We start from the raw sequence: 16878 nt of genomic DNA on the forward strand, positions 1-16878 counted from the left end.
CAGATTAATGGCAGCTGCCTCACCAGAGGCAGAGTCTGGGGTGAAGATAACTTTTATGCCCTGGTATTTTTGAGAGCGTTGGCGGTCTCCTTCAGACCCATGCTTGTGAAAGATGAATTGGGAGATGTGTGTGTTATATTGCACCAGGGGAGTGGTAGTGTCTGCTACAATCAGCCCAGGCCTTTGCTGACGTGTTGGTTACAAAATCCCGACCATCAGAATGCTGGCAACAGGATCCAGATGGTAAAAATACTGGCAATGTTTGTTTGGTAATTCTACGGCTAACCCTAACCACGGCCATAACCAGAACTTTGTGTGTCCCAGAGCAACATATGGAAGGGGCCCCTGTGTAAGGTAAAAATGAGGGTTATTCGGACTGAAAATATAGAGGCTTTCGCTTTTAATTGACTTTATATATTTTTGTTCCCCATTGCATCTCTATTTGATCTATGCAGTAGCAACAATATTTGTTTGTCTCTGTATGGTCCAATTCAGTTGTATGTAGTAAAAGATCTACATTTATACTAGAGTACATGAAAATGCTTATCACTTTTTGCCAGCTGCTACAAAACTGGTTACGTTCCTGTTTCAAAGCATGTGTTAGAAGTTAGCCTCATTCTTCCATTTTTGGATACACTTTCAGGAAAACATAACTGTATCTTGGATACCCACATAATATTATCCCGAAACAGTCATCCAACTGCATCAGAAGCAGCTCATGTTTTAATGCCTCTCTCACACTTGGCTTCCAACTATGACTCTGTTACTGAAGTCTAGGTCATTGCAGCTTTGCTAAGCAGTGATTGGTAGGAAACCTATGCTGATTTATATGTTCTGTAAATTAACGTTAGCGGTGGTGCTTGACAATTTTATTTATCCCACATACTACTACTGTAAGCATGTTTGTTATGATTATATGTAATATGTTCAATATGGCCAAGTAATATGTTCTATTGATTTGGTTTTCTTTCCAAAATGTTTTTAAACCTTTTTTAGTCCATATTTTGTTTGTTGGCGTAAGCTTTATTACCTTTTCAAAATTGGAATTTTGACCATATTGGTTAAAACGACATGCATGTTACTGACTGCTGTGTGCGCTTTAACTTCTCCATCATTCTTCCTCCTTTTCTAGACTGGAAGGATTGATAAGTCCTACCCTACCGTGTGTGGTCACACAGGACCAGTGCTGGACATTGACTGGTGTCCACATAATGACAATGTTATTGCCAGCGGCTCTGAGGACTGCACTGTCATGGTAAGGAAAAGGACAAAACCCTCTGTGCATGCACCAATAGTCACAAACTTAGCAAGTTGGTACACCTGTATATGTCGCATAACATGCGGATATGCGGCACTCATTTTACTAGCGATTGGGTGATTTTGCATAATATCACTCCTACCCACCGACTCGCAGTTTTTGGCCACACTAGTTTTCTTTGAAGAGTTAAAGTTAATGTAGTATAATATGAACCACATATTGGTCATTAACGGATTGAAATGCTAAATTTGGGCCAATATTCGTTTTTGTATTTCTCAGTATTTCATTTTTTTTGTGGGGGTGGGGCGTTTTGGTTAGTATTTCACTTTATTTGGCCAGGTGAAATTGTCCCCAGGTAATATTTAGGGGTATATGCAATTGCTGTCGAATTTCCGAAAATGTCGAAAAACGGGGCATTTTCGACACAAAAAAAAATCGACAATGCAATACAGTACTTTTTAGACAAAAAAAACAGACTTTTCAGATTCGACTTTTTGCAATTTGACATTTTGAAAATTTGACATGTCTGCAGTGGTAAAAATGTGGCAATTCGACAAAAGTATATTCAGTTGAAGAATGTCTATTCAACTTTAGTGCTTTTTGACAGTAATATCGTCAATTTCCTTCCGCCTCACTTTGCTGGCGGAATCTAATAAAAAAAAATTAAAGTGTTTTTTTTTTTGTTTTTTTTTTATTGCTAATAGCATATCTATTTATATTAGAAGGGATTATGTACTTGGTTTGTTTATTAGAGGGACACAAGTATTATTTATATATTTTTTAAAAGAATATTTTTTTTTTTTTAACTGACTAAAATAGAGATTACATGGTTTTTAGTGGGAATGGGTTAAAATCAAGAGAAAAAAAATGCGTGGGGTCCCACTTCCTAAGCATAACCAGCCTCGGGCTCTTCGAGCCGGTCCTGGTTGTAAAAATATGGGGGGAAACGGACAGGGGATCCCCCGTATTTTTAGAACCAGCACCGGGCTCTGCGTCCGGTCCTGGTGCAAAAAATACGGGGGACAAAAAGCGTAGGGGTCCCCCGTATTTTTTGTACCAGCACCGGGCTCCACTAGCTGGGGAGATAATGCCACAGCCGGGGGACACTTTATTTTTTTTATACCGGTCCCTGCGGCCGTGGCATTAAAACCCCAACTAGTCACCCCTGGCCGGGGTACCCTGGAGGAGTGGGGACCCCTTAAATCAAGGGGTTCCCCTCCAGCCACCCAAGGGCCAGGTGTGAAGCCCGAGGCTGTCGTCCCCCCCCCCCCCCCCCCCCAATCCAAAGGCTGCGGATGGGGGGCTGATTGCCTTGTTGAAAACAAAAGAATATAGTTTATTGCTGAAGAACTACAAGTCCCAGCAAGCTGGTACTTGGAGAACCACAAGTACCAGCATGCGGGGGGGGGGGGGGGGCTGGTACCTGTAGTTCTTCTGCAAAAAAAATACCCAAATAAAAACAGGACACGCGCACCTTGACAAGTACAACTTTATTACACACATGCCGACACACACATACTTACTTATGTTCACACGCCGACCTCTGTCCACTTGTCCAAGTAGAATCCGGGGTACCTGAAAATAAAATTATACTCTCCTAAATCCAGTGTCCTGTTATTTGTAATCCTCGTACTTGGCAAAAAAAAGTACGCATACCCGATCCACACGGACTGAAAAGGGTCCCATGTTTACACATGGGACCCCTTTCCCCGAATGCTGTGACCCCCCCTGTGACTCCTGTCACTGAGGGTCCTTTCAGGTAATCAGGGAGCGCCACGTCCTGGCACTCTCCTGATTGCCTATGCGCGTCTGAGCTGGCAGACCGCGCATCGCAAAGCCTCTCCATTATATTCAATGGTGGGAACTTTGCGGTCAGCGGTGAGGTTATCCGCGGCGTGTCAACATAGGTAAGTATGTTTGTGACGGCATGTATGTAATAAAGTTGTACTTTCAAGGTGTGCGTGTCCTGTTTTTATTTGGGTATTTTTTTTGCAGAAGAACTACAGGTACCAGCGGATCCGTTCCCTCCCTCCCCCCGCATGCTGGTACTTGCGGTTCTCCAAGTACCAGCTTGTGGGGGAGGCTTTGAATTAAGGGGTCCCCACTCCTCCAGGGTACCCCGGCCAGGGGTGACTAGTTGGGTATTGCCACGGCCGCAGGGAGCGGTATAAAAGTGTCCCCCGGCTGTGGCATTATCTGTCCAGCTAGTGGAGCCCGGTCCTGGTACAAAAAATACGGGGGACTCCTACGCTTTTTGTCCCCCGTATTTTTTGCACCAGGTGCAGAGCCCGAGGCTGGTTATGCTTAGGAGGGGGGACCCCACGCATTTTCCCCCCAGTGTTTTTTAACCATTTCTGTGCCGTCGGAAAAGTCGAATCCAGGACGCACTTATCCGTCAATTCCTCCGTTTTTCGACAGCGGGAGTGTCGAATCCGTTTTGTATTGAATATGTCGAATTCCGGCACCCCCCGGCCGGAATTCGACTGTCGAATTTAAAAACTGTTGAATTCCAGCCGGAATTCTACCGCAATTGCATATACCCCTTAGTCTCCTATTAAAGTTTCTACTGAAGCTCTGTGCTTTTTCTCTTTTTTTTGTAATTGTGTTTATGCTATGGTCTCAGGTTGAATCTTTTCTCTCCCTAGTGCACCAGGTAGTAATTCTGATTTGTTTATTATCCAGGTATGGCAGATTCCTGAGAATGGCCTAACCCTGCCACTCACAGAACCTGTGGTTGTGTTGGAGGGACATTCAAAGAGGGTAGGCATTGTGACATGGCATCCGACAGCCCGGAACGTTCTGCTCAGTGCAGGTATTTTTGATTTAGTTATTCAGTGAAGTGTTGCAAAGAAAATAGTTTACTGTGAAATACAAATCTGTGTTCTAGTGGCTTTGACTGTCCAATATCACACTTAGCTTATCTCTTGACCTGTTTCACCACCTATTCCTCTAGTTTCAATCCGGTTGAGTGACTAGAGAGAAGAGTGCATTTTTGGATGGGACCCTCCCAAATATTTTCTAGTTTTTATTTATATTACAACCACCAGGTTTTAACAGAAAATAACAGCATCTGGTGGGGGCCAGGAATGGTTGCACGCTCAGAGCTTCTGTTCTCTGCTCCACAGTTCTAAATCACCCTGCTTGCGTTCCTCCCTCGCAGCTGCTACTCCTGGGCCGACCACCGTTTCATCTGCGGCCCCAGCGCCGTCGACCGCTTCATGGGCTTCCTGCCAGAGTCCATGCTGCCTACCCTCTTAGATGTGAACCTTGATAGCCCCGAGTTGCACTCCCCATGGAAATGCTGACCACAGGGTACCCCTGCTAGCGCCAGAGAAGGACACTGGAGAGGCATGTTGGACTTTAACTCTGAAGGAAGTGCCTATCGAGAAGGAGGTGTGTCTCTGGCTAGTTGTGCAGGAGGCTGGATATGAGAACCACATGGGCTGCAGCATCTGTGCCTAGCACTCCTTCCCCTCCAGGTGAGGTGGGAAAGCGCCTGAACAGAGTGTCGCTGCTATCTTGTTGCCTGCACACTGCCCTGCTGCTTCGGGGCCATCGTTCTGCCCACTCCCCTGCTCCAGGTCCACTTCATATGCCTGGACATTGACGGGTCCTCTCTCCACCTGTGGTCAGACGCCCCCTACTGCATAGGGATGCGAACGGCCATGCCTGTGCTGGCTGGTGAGCTCTGTGGCAGGATCCATGTCAACGTCGGACCTGTGGATTCTTCGGGCCACAACCTATTTATTCTTTACCTTTTTAAGTTGTTTGTTCTCCATTCTGGCCACAGGTCCCCCATATCTGCCCCCGCTGTTTGATTTGGACTTTTTGTACTCACCTCTATGCCCCCCACTGTATTTTGCACACATGGGGTCAACTCCATTGTATATGCGCGCATGTGGTGTTTGTTTTGTTTTTGTTTTTTGCTTGGTGTTTTTTTTTTTTTTTCTTTTTCTTTTTTGCTTAGCATGCATGTTGTGCCCAAACAGAGTAATGGGCGGAATGCGAAAGTACTGTTTTGACGCCCGAACTAATCGTTCCCAAATAGAGCAATGGTTGAATTGCTCAATCTTCTGACGGCCACGGGGAAAAGCAATTGAATCCTCTGCCAGTGGTGGAGCATGTTAAATGCTATTGTTAGGTCAACCAATTGCAGCATATTCCTGATGGCTCCATGTATTGTCAACCGCGGCAGGTCGGCAGTGCGTCCTACTCTCGGGACGATCGGGATGCCGGCTGTGGGTATTTTGACGCCGGGATCCCATCCTGGTGTCTGTTTAGTGACGCCGGGTTTCTGTCCTCCTTCGGGATCCTGTTCCTCGGGAAGCTAATTGCTTCCCCTGAATACTGAGGCCCAGTTGGAAAACATCCCATTAACCACCACTCGCTGTTTCCTGTTATCCAGCCAATTGTGTTAATAATTTCTGTACTGTCGGGTAAATGTATGAAGCAGTGATAAGAATGGGGAAGTGAGCCTGTGAAGAAGTTGACCATGGCAACCAATCAGCTACTCCGTATAGTTGTATAGTATGCAAATTATAAATGTTACTTCATTGCTGATTGGTTGCAACGGGCAACTTCACTGGCTCACTTCTCCACACTTATCACTGCTTCATACATTTACCCCTAAATTACTGTGTTCTTTCTATCTGTTAAGCACCATGGGGGCAGATGCATTAAGCCTGGAGAAGTGATAAGTGGAAGGTGATAATGCACCAGCCAATCATTACGGGTTTGAAAAATGACAGGAGCTGATTGGCTGCTGCATCACCTTCCACTTATCACTGCTTTATCACTTCTGCAGGGATAATACATCTGCCCCCATTGCTGCTATTGGAGAAAGAGTGCTATATAAATGTATTCTATAATTGAACAGGCGAGTGGATGAAGGTGTTCTGTTAAGTTTAGAAGAATCTGAGATATTTACAGTTAAAGATAAACTATTAAATTTAAGAATAAGACCTGGCACACTTATCCACAAAATGTCTATAGACTACCAACTTTTAAAATAACTTTGATACTATGAACACTAGGTCAGAACACCTTTATTCTTTTGCCTCTTCAATTCTGCATCAATATATAGCATAACATATGATAACCGTAACAAAACAGCCATCTACAGAGTAAAGTGTGTGAGGGTTATGGTAGAGCAACTCGTTACAAAACTACTAAAAGCAAGTGGGTAGAGGGAGAGCAGTATTAACTAATAGTGTTGCTGATGGGAGACGGGAATTCAGGTGCACTGAAAAGGAGGGCCCTTTCTTGAGGAGTGGATGTAACATGGGGGGTGAACTGGAAGAGTATGTGGAAGGCCAGAGTGTTAAAGTAAGTTATGACAAGGGGGCTGATGGGCTTTTATGAACATAAGTCTTTTGGGCTCATTTCAAGGCTTGTTTACTAGAAGAGTATAATAAGGTGAAGTAGTGCATTCCAAAGCAGTGGGGCAGCACAGCAGAATTCTTGTATGGGTAAGTGAGAGGAGGAGATCAAAAGTGAGATGAGAGGGGAGTGTGAACAGAAATGAGGGTGGTGATAGGAGAAGCGTGACTGGGGGCTTTGTGTGAGGGTGGGGAGCCAGTGAAGTAATGGTAGAGGGGTGTGGCCAACGCAAAGAGGCAAATGAAATGAGCAGCAGTATGAAGAACAGATTGAAGTGAGGAGAGGCTCATGGGTTGATGACATGGTAATTACAATAACTTATATAGTAGCCTAGGCGTCAGAATTACACAAATTATGAAATGATAACTTCATTGACCAGTGGATTTCAGCACCATGTAGGAAACAGTCACTTGTTGCTTGAGGAAATGTTTTTTTTGTTACTTTGAAAATATGTCCATATATTTAGGATCAGATGGGGTCTCTCCCATTGGGGCATGCATGCTACTTATTAATTGTAATGGACTGTGACTGACTGTGTTCTACGTGTTGGTTATGGGAGGTTCTATTACCACTCTATATGGTTGTCGTTAACACCCACGAGTGCGTCTAGCCCGTTAGCCGGGATTCCGGCTGGCGGCATTGTCAGTGGTCTGAATTCCGGCCTCTGTATCCTGACTGACGGGATCCCGACTGCCGGCAACTCAACTGCATCCCTGTTGTACATCTTGGCCATTTACAGTCATAAGGATGGGTGATTTGCTCACTTAAACAATGGCAGTAAATGAAGTTTTGTTTTGTTCACAGGGTGTGATAATGTTGTCATAATCTGGAATGTGGGCACAGGCGAGGCCCTTATCAACCTAGAGGACATGCACAATGATATGGTATACAGTGCCAGCTGGAATCGTAATGGCAGCCTTATCTGTACTACCTCCAAAGACAAGAAGCTGCGTGTAATTGACCCACGCAAGATGGAATTAGTAGCGGTATGTTTTCAAGAGTCATGGCTGTTGTAGCTTATTTGTAATTGATTTTGCAGGGAAGATCTGTCCCCTGTAGGTAGTGACTGCCTGTTTTATAGTGTTCGTTTTTATGTAGCCAACTCAAAATACAGGCCAAAACTGGCATTCTAGTGCTGGTGGTAAGTGAAACCAATAAAACATGTTACTTCACGTTTGTAGAGATACATCTAGTGGCAAGTGGAGATGTGGAGGTTTGTTTTTTTGGGTTTTTTTTTTGGGGGGGGGGTAGAATGTTAATAATTGGTCTGTATTTTCAGGCGTTATTGGCTGGGATGGTTTAAGGTATCTTTATGCATTCTAGATTGAAACCTAATAAAGAGTTAACAAAGTACAGTTCCTCTGATTTTAGTAATTGTGAGAAGCTGCCAAATGAGACCATTTTGTGGTGTTTCCTAAAAAATCATCCAGTTGGGGGCTAAGTAGGAGGAAGCAAAAGTTAAAATAGTTAAAGCACCTTACAATGTGTAGTGCGGGTGTGGTATGGAGGGTCGACAGTGTCTAGGTCAACGGGGTCTGTAGGTCGACATGAGTTTTTTGTGTGTGTGGGGGGGGGTTGGTGTCGTTTTCTCCATACAGTGACCGGGAACCCCATTTAGTGCACAGTGTCTCCTCGCATGGCGAGCGAAAGGTGTCATTTTCAGGTTACTATTCCCAAAATGTGAAACTCGTGTCGCCCTTTTGACATGTCGACCTAGAATGTGTAGACCTAGAGATCGGATACTGTGTAGTGCTATCTGCAGAATGCTCGCATGTTCTGTGTCATGAGACGGTCAGTGGTGTTGCAGTGTTTTTTGTCCCCTTTATTCTAGGAGAAGGATAAAGCTCATGAAGGTGCCCGACCAATGAGAGCAATTTTTTTGTCTGATGGCAGCATCTTTACAACAGGGTTCAGTCGTATGAGTGAGCGCCAGTTAGCTCTGTGGAACCCGGTATGTTATGACCAATGGCTTTAATTGTGCGCACTTCATTTATCTATATTGGTTTGCAGAGGGGATGCATGTAGAGTTAAGAAAATCTCATACTTACAGAATGAATCAATCACTTAGTATGTATCTGGTCCTTATGATCATGTATTAAACACATTTTAAAAGTATGTTGACATGTTAACACTGATCATCCCAAGAAAGGTTAATTGGCTACTGACATCCATCTGATAGGAATGACAAATATTCTCTACAACTCTGCGTAATATGCTGACACTATATAAACATAATTGTAAAGAACAATTTCAGGTTTCTTTTCTTGTCCAAACTAATATCAAATGGACTTTATGCAAGGGTTTACATATAAAACATTCTGGATAATACATGAATGATAAATTCTACTTTGAAGTTTCTTTGATCTATAGAAGACTGAACACTGAACCTCAGGAATGCCCACCGTGGAGATCTGATCTTCATATGGACCCCACTGCTCAAGGGTCTCACCCGCTATTCATGGCACCGTTTAGACTTGGACAGTATGGTGTGAACTCTGAGCACTGGCTTGGTTCTACCATAAAGATCTCAGTAGAAGGCTGCAGTCCCTTACATAGCATGTATATGGCGACTAGGGAGGGATGCTGGCTGTCACTGACTCTCGGACCTGCCTCCTTTATCCTGGAAATCATCATGTCACCTCCAAAACTACACTGCTCCCATTCCTGGCCATGTTTTCTCAACGACACTTTATTTTTAAGGACCTAAAGAGTCTTCGCTTCTATCCACGCTAGATTAAACTGAGGAGAAGTCTATGAAATAGTGGTCTCCAAAGATGTTGGGGAGGTTTGTGCAACGTGTATTGCAGCAGCCTTTGTGATATATGGTAGCCACTGATGCTCACCCCAGAATCACCGAATAAATGCTGAGTGGGTCTTTGAGTCTTTGTCCCAGGAAAAGGAAAGCTTAGCTGTATAGCTTCACCACTGCATTCTTGGTCTGGAGACCACTGTGTGATATGCTTATCTGTTGTGTCTATGATATGCATATAGCATGACCATTATTTTTATGCTGTTTGAAATAGAACTTTTATGCATTTTTTTTTTATGTTCCTGTGAGGAATTGGCTTTTACTAAGGAGTTAGAATCTTGGTGCTCTATTATCATAAACATTGCTATACAGTGGAGAGTCCTCGGGACCTTCCCACATAATTTTTTCCATAGTGCTGGGTGATCTAGGACATGCCTTACCAAATCTAAATATTTCTGCACATTTGGGTCGATTCTATTCGGCAACTTAAGAATAGCGCCGGGAATTAGCTCCCGACGCTATTCAATTCAGCTCCAGTTAAGTCGGCGATGTCCCGTTCTCGCCGACTTAACAGGTAGTTTTGTCGGGAGAACGGGCATTCTCCGACTTAACTACCCGCGGCGATGCTGATTCCCGACAGAATCAGCCTCACGCCGGCCGCAAGGCAGCACTTTTGTCGGGTTTCTTCTCTCATCCCCCGGGGATGAGAGAAGAATTCCCGACAATTGCGGGTCACTAGCAGCTGAATTGAATAGCGTCGGGAGCTAATTCCCGGCGCTATTCTTAAGTTGCCGAATAGAATCGACCCCATTGTAAGCCTGCTAAACCTGCAGTGCAATTTGTTTTTTGGTGCAGAGTTACTTACCCCTTTTTTTTTTTTTGCTTAACTCAGAATCAGGCCCATTGTCTGATCACCATACAGTAGCTGCTAATGGGTCACATCATTTGAAAGAGGTGATGCCCTTCTTTTAAATAAGAGTACAATTATGCATGATATTATGATGATGGTAGGACATGTAATGCCCTCACGGCCATATGCGGAAAGTTTTCCATAGCGCTGGTAATATTACAGAATCAAAGAATCACAAATTTGATGGCAGAGAACCATTTGGCCCATCTACATGCACATACTAAAACACTAGGGTTAATATTTGTCGGGAGCCAATTAACCTTTCCAGTATATTTTTAGACACTGGGAGTTAACCCGTGCATGTACAGGAGAACATACAAACTCCAAACAGTTAGAGCCATGGTGGAAATTGAACCTATGACATCAGTGCAGTGAGGCAGCAGTGCTAACCATTACACCATCCATACTGCCCCAAATATCGTTTTAAATAAATTTTTGTTTTTTCTTCCTTTCCAAGAAAAGTATGGATGAGCCTATAGCACTACATGAAATGGATACTAGCAATGGAGTATTGCTACCTTTTTATGACCCGGACACGAATATCATTTACTTATGTGGGAAGGTGAGATTCTCTATATTTAACGGCATCCTTGCGAGAGAAGTGCAATGCTATAATATAATATAGTGCCTACTGTACACATCACAGATTCCTACTTTTCCATTTCATTATGTTGCTGCTTGAAATCATAACCTTTTGTGTAGGAAAGATTGACATCTTCCAGATCATACGGGTTATAGCGTGATAAAAAGAGAACTTGCAGGTTATCAGAAACATGGTGATTACGCCTCCCTGAAAAGCTGTCAGTACCTGGGGAAATGCTGGGTAGGAGCACTGCTTAATCTTGGCGCTTTCTATATAAATAACTCAACCTCTGCCCACGTCTGTACAGCTAGCACTGTAGAATACTGGGTAAAGCTGCTCCTGATAAACTGCTGTTTTATTGTGTCCACCAGGACACCTGCCATCACCATTCTACAAGCTTCTGAGGGTTTTTTTATTCATTAAAGAAGCTGCTTGTACCTGAGCTATGGGGCGAGCGTGACCTAGGGTGTTATGAACTTTATAAATGTTTTAGTTTATCTGGCTGTTACAGGCATGTAAAGGCTACGTACACAGTAGGCGATGTGCTCCATGAGCGATGACACACTGTGCAATATCATTAGCGATATCGCTCAGTGACGTCATGCCGTGCATGAATGTATACAGCTTTGGACGATGAGTCCAAATTGAACTGTGTGCGCGGCGGACACCCTGGTCATTACCAATCCGCGGGGCCGAAAAAGGGCCGTCGTCAGCAGCATACACACTGGGCGATATAGTAAGCAATATTTCTCAGGAGGGTTAAAATGAGCAATATTGCTTACTATATCGCCTGGTGTGTACGGGCCTTAAGACTTCAGTGTGCTCAAGAAAATCTGTATAAGACGTTTCTGTTATGTTTGTGAAATCTGTCCCGTCCCCCCTCCCCCCACTATATATTAACTCTTTACTTTTTTTTTATATTTTATTTTTATATTATGATGCAGTATTTGTTTTTTTCTGTCCACATCTTTGAAATGATGAATTTACGGGACCTGTTCTATACTTACTATTTGTACAATGCCCATAACTAACTCCATGTGAACTTGAACTTTATCAGAAGTCTTTTACAATGTTAATTTATACTCTTACATTTCTTCTATCCCATCCTTTTTTTTTTTTTTTTTTTTAAATCTGATGAGCAGGTGGAGACAACTATGGCCACACTGTTCTGTGATAATAATGCCTGGAAATCAGTGCATTCCCCTTTTCTCTGACGTCCTAGTGGATGCTGGGTACTCCGTAAGGACCATGGGGAATAGCGGCTCCGCAGGAGACTGGGCACAACTAAGAAAGATTTAGGACTACCTGGTGTGCACTGGCTCCTCCCTCTATGCCCCTCCTCCAGACCTCAGTTAGAATTTTGTGCCCGGCCGAGCTGGTTGCACACTAGGGGCTCTCCTGAGCTAGAAAAGTATATTTTAGGTTTTTTATTTTCAGTGAGATCTGCTGGCAACAGACTCACTGCTACGTGGGACTAAGGGGAGAGAAGCGGACCTACCTGCTTGCAGCTAGCTTAGGCTTCTAGGCTACTGGACACCATTAGCTCCAGAGGGATCGAACACAGGCCCAGCCTCGGTCGTCAAGTCCCGGAGCCGCGCCGCCGTCCCCCTTACAGAGCCAGAAGCAAGAAGACGTTCCTGGAAATCGGCGGCAGAAGACTTCGGTCTTCATCAAGGTAGCGCACAGCACTGCAGCTGTGCGCCATTGCTCCCCATGCACACCACATACTCCGGTCACTGATGGGTGCAGGGGGGGGGGGCGCCCTGGGCTGCAATATGAATACCATGCTGGCAAATACCACATAATATAGTCATAAAGACTATATATGTGTAAAATACCCCTGCCAAATATACATTTAAAAAAGCGGGAGAAGTCCGCTGGAAAAGGGGCGGGGCTATCTCCCTCAGCACACTGGCACCATTTTCCCTCACAGCTCCGCTGGAAGGACGCTCCCAAGGCTCTCCCCTGCAGTTTCCAGACTACATAGGGTAAAAAAGAGAGGGGGGGCACTAAATTTAGGCGCATATAATATATATATATATATATATATATATATATATATATATATATATATATATATATAGCTGCTATAGGGAAAAATCACTTGTGTAGTGTGTATCCCTGCATTATATAGCGCTCTGGTGTGTGCTGGCATACTCTCTCTCTCTGTCTCCCCAAAGGACTTTGTGGGGTCCTGTCCTCGTTCTGAGCATTCCCTGTGTGTATGCGGTGTGTCGGTACGGCTGTGTCGACATGTTTGATGAGGAGGCTTATGTGGAGGCGGAGCAGGGGCCGGTAAATGTGATGTCACCCCCTGCGGGGTCGACACCTGAATGGATGGACATGTGGAAGGAATTACGTGACCGTGTCAACTCCTTACATAAAAGGTTTGACGACATAGCAGATGTGGGACAGCCGGCTTCTCAGCTCGTGCCTGCCCAGGCGTCTCAAAAGCCATCAGGGGCTCTAAAACGCCCGCTACCTCAGATGGCAGACACAGATGTCGACACGGATACTGACTCCAGTGTCAACGATGATGAGACTAGTGTACATTCCAATAGAGCCACCCGTTACATGATTACGGCAATGAAGAATGTGTTGCACATTTCTGATATTACCCCAGGTACCACAAAAAAGGGTATTATGTTTGGGGAGAAAAAACTACCAGTGGTTTTTCCCTCTTCTGATGAATTAAATGAAGTATGTGAAGAAGCGTGGGCTTCCCCCGATAAGAAACTGGTAATTTCTAAAAAGTTACTAATGGCGTACCCTTTCCCGCCAGAGGATAGGTCACGTTGGGAGACATCCCCTAGGGTGGATAAAGCGCTCACACGCCTGTCAAAGAAGTTGGCACTACCGTCTCCAGACACGGCCGCCCTAAAGGAACCTGCTGATATGAAGCAGGAGGCTATCCTGAAGTCTGTATATACACACTCAGGAATTATACTGAGACCGGCTATTGCTTCAGCATGGATGTGCAGTGCTGCAGCTGCGTGGTCAGATTCCCTGTCTGAAAACATTGATACCCTAGACAGGGACACTATATTGCAAACCGTAGAGCATATTAAAGACGCTGTCTTATACATGAGAGATGCACAGAGGGATATTTGCCGGCTGGCATCTAAAATAAACGCAATGTCCATTTCTGCCAGGAGAGGATTGTGGACTCGGCAGTGGACAGGAGATGCAGATTCTAAAAGGCACATGGAAGTTTTGCCTTACAAGGGTGAGGAGTTGTTTGGGGATGGTCTCTCGGACCTCGTTTCCACAGCAACAGCTGGGAAGTCAGCATTTTTACCCCATGTTCCCTCACAGCCAAAGAAAGCACCGTATTATCAGGTACAGTCCTTTCGGCCCCAGAAAGGCAAGCGGGTTAGAGGCGCGTCCTTTCTGCCCAGAGGCAGAGGTAGAGGGAAAAAGCTGCAACATACAGCCAGTTCCCAGGAACAAAAGTCCTCCCCCGCTTCCTCTAAGTCCACCGCATGACGCTGGGGCTCCACAGGCAGAGCCAGGTACGGTGGGGGCCCGTCTGAAGAACGTCAGCAACCAGTGGGCTCGTTCACGGGTGGATCCCTGGATTCTACAGGTAGTATCTCAGGGGTACAAGCTGGAATTCGAGACGTCTCCCCCTCGCCGTTTCCTCAAATCTGCCTTGCCGACAGCTCCCCCGGACAGGGAGGCAGTGCTGGAGGCGATTCACAAGCTGTATTCTCAGCAGGTGATAATCAAGGTACCCCTCCTTCAACAAGGACGGGGTTACTATTCCACAATGTTTGTGGTACCGAAACCGGACGGTTCGGTGAGACCCATTTTAAATTTAAAATCTTTGAACACTTATATCAGAAGGTTCAAGTTCAAGATGGAATCGCTCAGAGCGGTGATTGCAAGCCTGGACGAGGGGGATTACATGGTGTCACTGGACATCAAGGATGCTTACCTGCATGTCCCCATTTACCCTCCTCACCAGGAGTACCTCAGATTTGTGGTACAGGACTGTCATTACCAATTCCAGACGTTTTACCGTTTGGTCTGTCCACGGCACCGAGGGTATTTACCAAGGTAATGGCCGAAATGATGATACTCCTTCGTAAAAAGGGAGTTTTAATTATCCCGTACTTGGACGATCTCCTTATAAAGGCGAGGTCCAGGGAACAGTTGTTGATCGGAGTAGCACTAGCTCGGGAAGTGCTACAACAGCACGGCTGGATCCTGAATATTCCAAAGTCGCAGCTGGTTCCTACAACGCGTCTACTGTTCCTGGGGATGGTTCTGGACACAGAACAGAAAAAAGTGTTTCTCCCGGAGGAGAAGGCCAAGGAGTTATCGTCTCTAGTCAGAGACCTCCTAAAACCAAAACAGGTGTCGGTGCACCACTGCACGCGAGTCCTGGGAAAGATGGTGGCTTCTTACGAAGCAATTCCATTCGGAAGGTTCCATGCAAGGATCTTTCAGTGGGATCTGTTGGACAAGTGGTCCGGGTCGCATCTTCAGATGCATCGGCTGATAACCCCGTCTCCAAGGGCCAGGGTGTCGCTACTGTGGTGGCTGCAGAGTGCTCATCTTCTAGAGGGCCGCAGATTCGGCATACAGGACTGGATCCTGGTGACCACGGATGCCAGCCTTCGAGGTTGGGGGGCAGTCACACAGGGAAGAAACTTCCAAGGACTATGGACAAGTCAGGAGACTTCCCTACACATAAATATTCTGGAACTAAGGGCCATTTACAATGCCCTAAGTCAGGCAAGACCCCTGCTTCAACACCAGCCGGTGCTGATACAGTCAGACAACATCACGGCGGTCGCCCATGTAAATCGTCAGGGCGGCACAAGAAGCAGGATGGCGATGGCAGAAGCCACAAGGATTCTCCGATGGGCGGAAAATCATGTGTTAGCACGGTCAGCAGTGTTCATTCCGGGAGTGGACAACTGGGAAGCAGACTTCCTCAGCAGGCACGACCTCCACCCGGGAGAGTGGGGACTTCATCCAGAAGTCTTCCAAATGATTGTACACCGTTGGGAAAGGCCACAGGTGGACATGATGGCGTCCCGCCTTAACAAAAAGCTAAAAAGATATTGCGCCAGGTCAAGGGACCATCAGGCGATAGCTGTGGACGCTCTAGTGACACCGTGGGTGTACCAGTCGGTTTATGTGTTCCCTCCTCTGCCTCTCATACCCAAGGTACTGAGATTAATAAGAAGGAGAGGAGTAAGAACTATACTCATTGTTCCGGATTGGCCAAGAAGAGCTTGGTACCCAGAACTTCAAGAAATGATCTCAGAGGACCCATGGCCTCTGCCGCTCAGACAGGACCTGCTGCAGCAGGGACCCTGTCTGTTCCAAGACTTACCGCGACTGCGTTTGACTGCATGGCGGTTGAACGCCGGATCCTGAAGGAAAAGGGCATTCCGGAGGAAGTCATCCCTACGCTGATTAAAGCTAGGAAAGAGGTGACCGCAAACCATTATCACCGCATATGGCGAAAATATGTTGCGTGGTGTGAGGCCAGAAGGGCCCCAACGGAGGAATTTCAGCTGGGTCGATTTCTGCACTTCCTACAGTCAGGGGTGACTATGGGCCTCAAATTAGGTTCCATTAAGGTCCAGATTTCGGCTCTGTCGATTTTCTTCCAAAAAGAACTGGCTTCACTGCCTGAAGTTCAGACGTTTGTTAAAGGAGTGCTGCATATTCAGCCCCCTTTTGTGCCTCCAGTGGCACCTTGGGATCTCAACATGGTGTTGGATTTCCTTAAGTCACATTGGTTTGAGCCACTTAAAACCGTGGAACTGAAATATCTCACGTGGAAAGTGGTCATGCTGTTGGCCTTGGCTTCGGCCAGGCGTGTATCAGAATTGGCGGCTTTGTCCTGTAAAAGCCCTTATCTGATTTTCCATATGGATAGGGCAGAATTGAGGACTCGTCCCCAATTTCTTCCTAAGGTGGTATCTGCTTTTCATTTGAACCAACCTATTGTGGTGCCTGCGGCTTCTAAGGACTTGGAG

General features: G+C 45.6%; 1 protein-coding gene across 3 annotated transcripts in view; it reads left to right on the top strand.

The window, feature by feature from the left end:
- The window catches only part of CORO1C (coronin 1C), a 172963-nt gene that overhangs the window by 110860 nt on the left and 45225 nt on the right, over nt 1-16878 (top strand). For all 3 annotated transcript variants that reach the window (XM_063913270.1, XM_063913271.1, XM_063913272.1), the window contains 5 exons: nt 1133-1255; nt 3941-4070; nt 7442-7623; nt 8469-8588; nt 10754-10858. In XM_063913270.1, the coding sequence (XP_063769340.1) occupies nt 1133-1255; nt 3941-4070; nt 7442-7623; nt 8469-8588; nt 10754-10858 (660 nt within the window). The remainder of the gene's footprint in view (nt 1-1132; nt 1256-3940; nt 4071-7441; nt 7624-8468; nt 8589-10753; nt 10859-16878) is intronic.

This window comes from Pseudophryne corroboree, chromosome 1 (genome assembly GCF_028390025.1).
Source record: "Pseudophryne corroboree isolate aPseCor3 chromosome 1, aPseCor3.hap2, whole genome shotgun sequence".
Taxonomy (NCBI): domain Eukaryota; kingdom Metazoa; phylum Chordata; class Amphibia; order Anura; family Myobatrachidae; genus Pseudophryne; species Pseudophryne corroboree.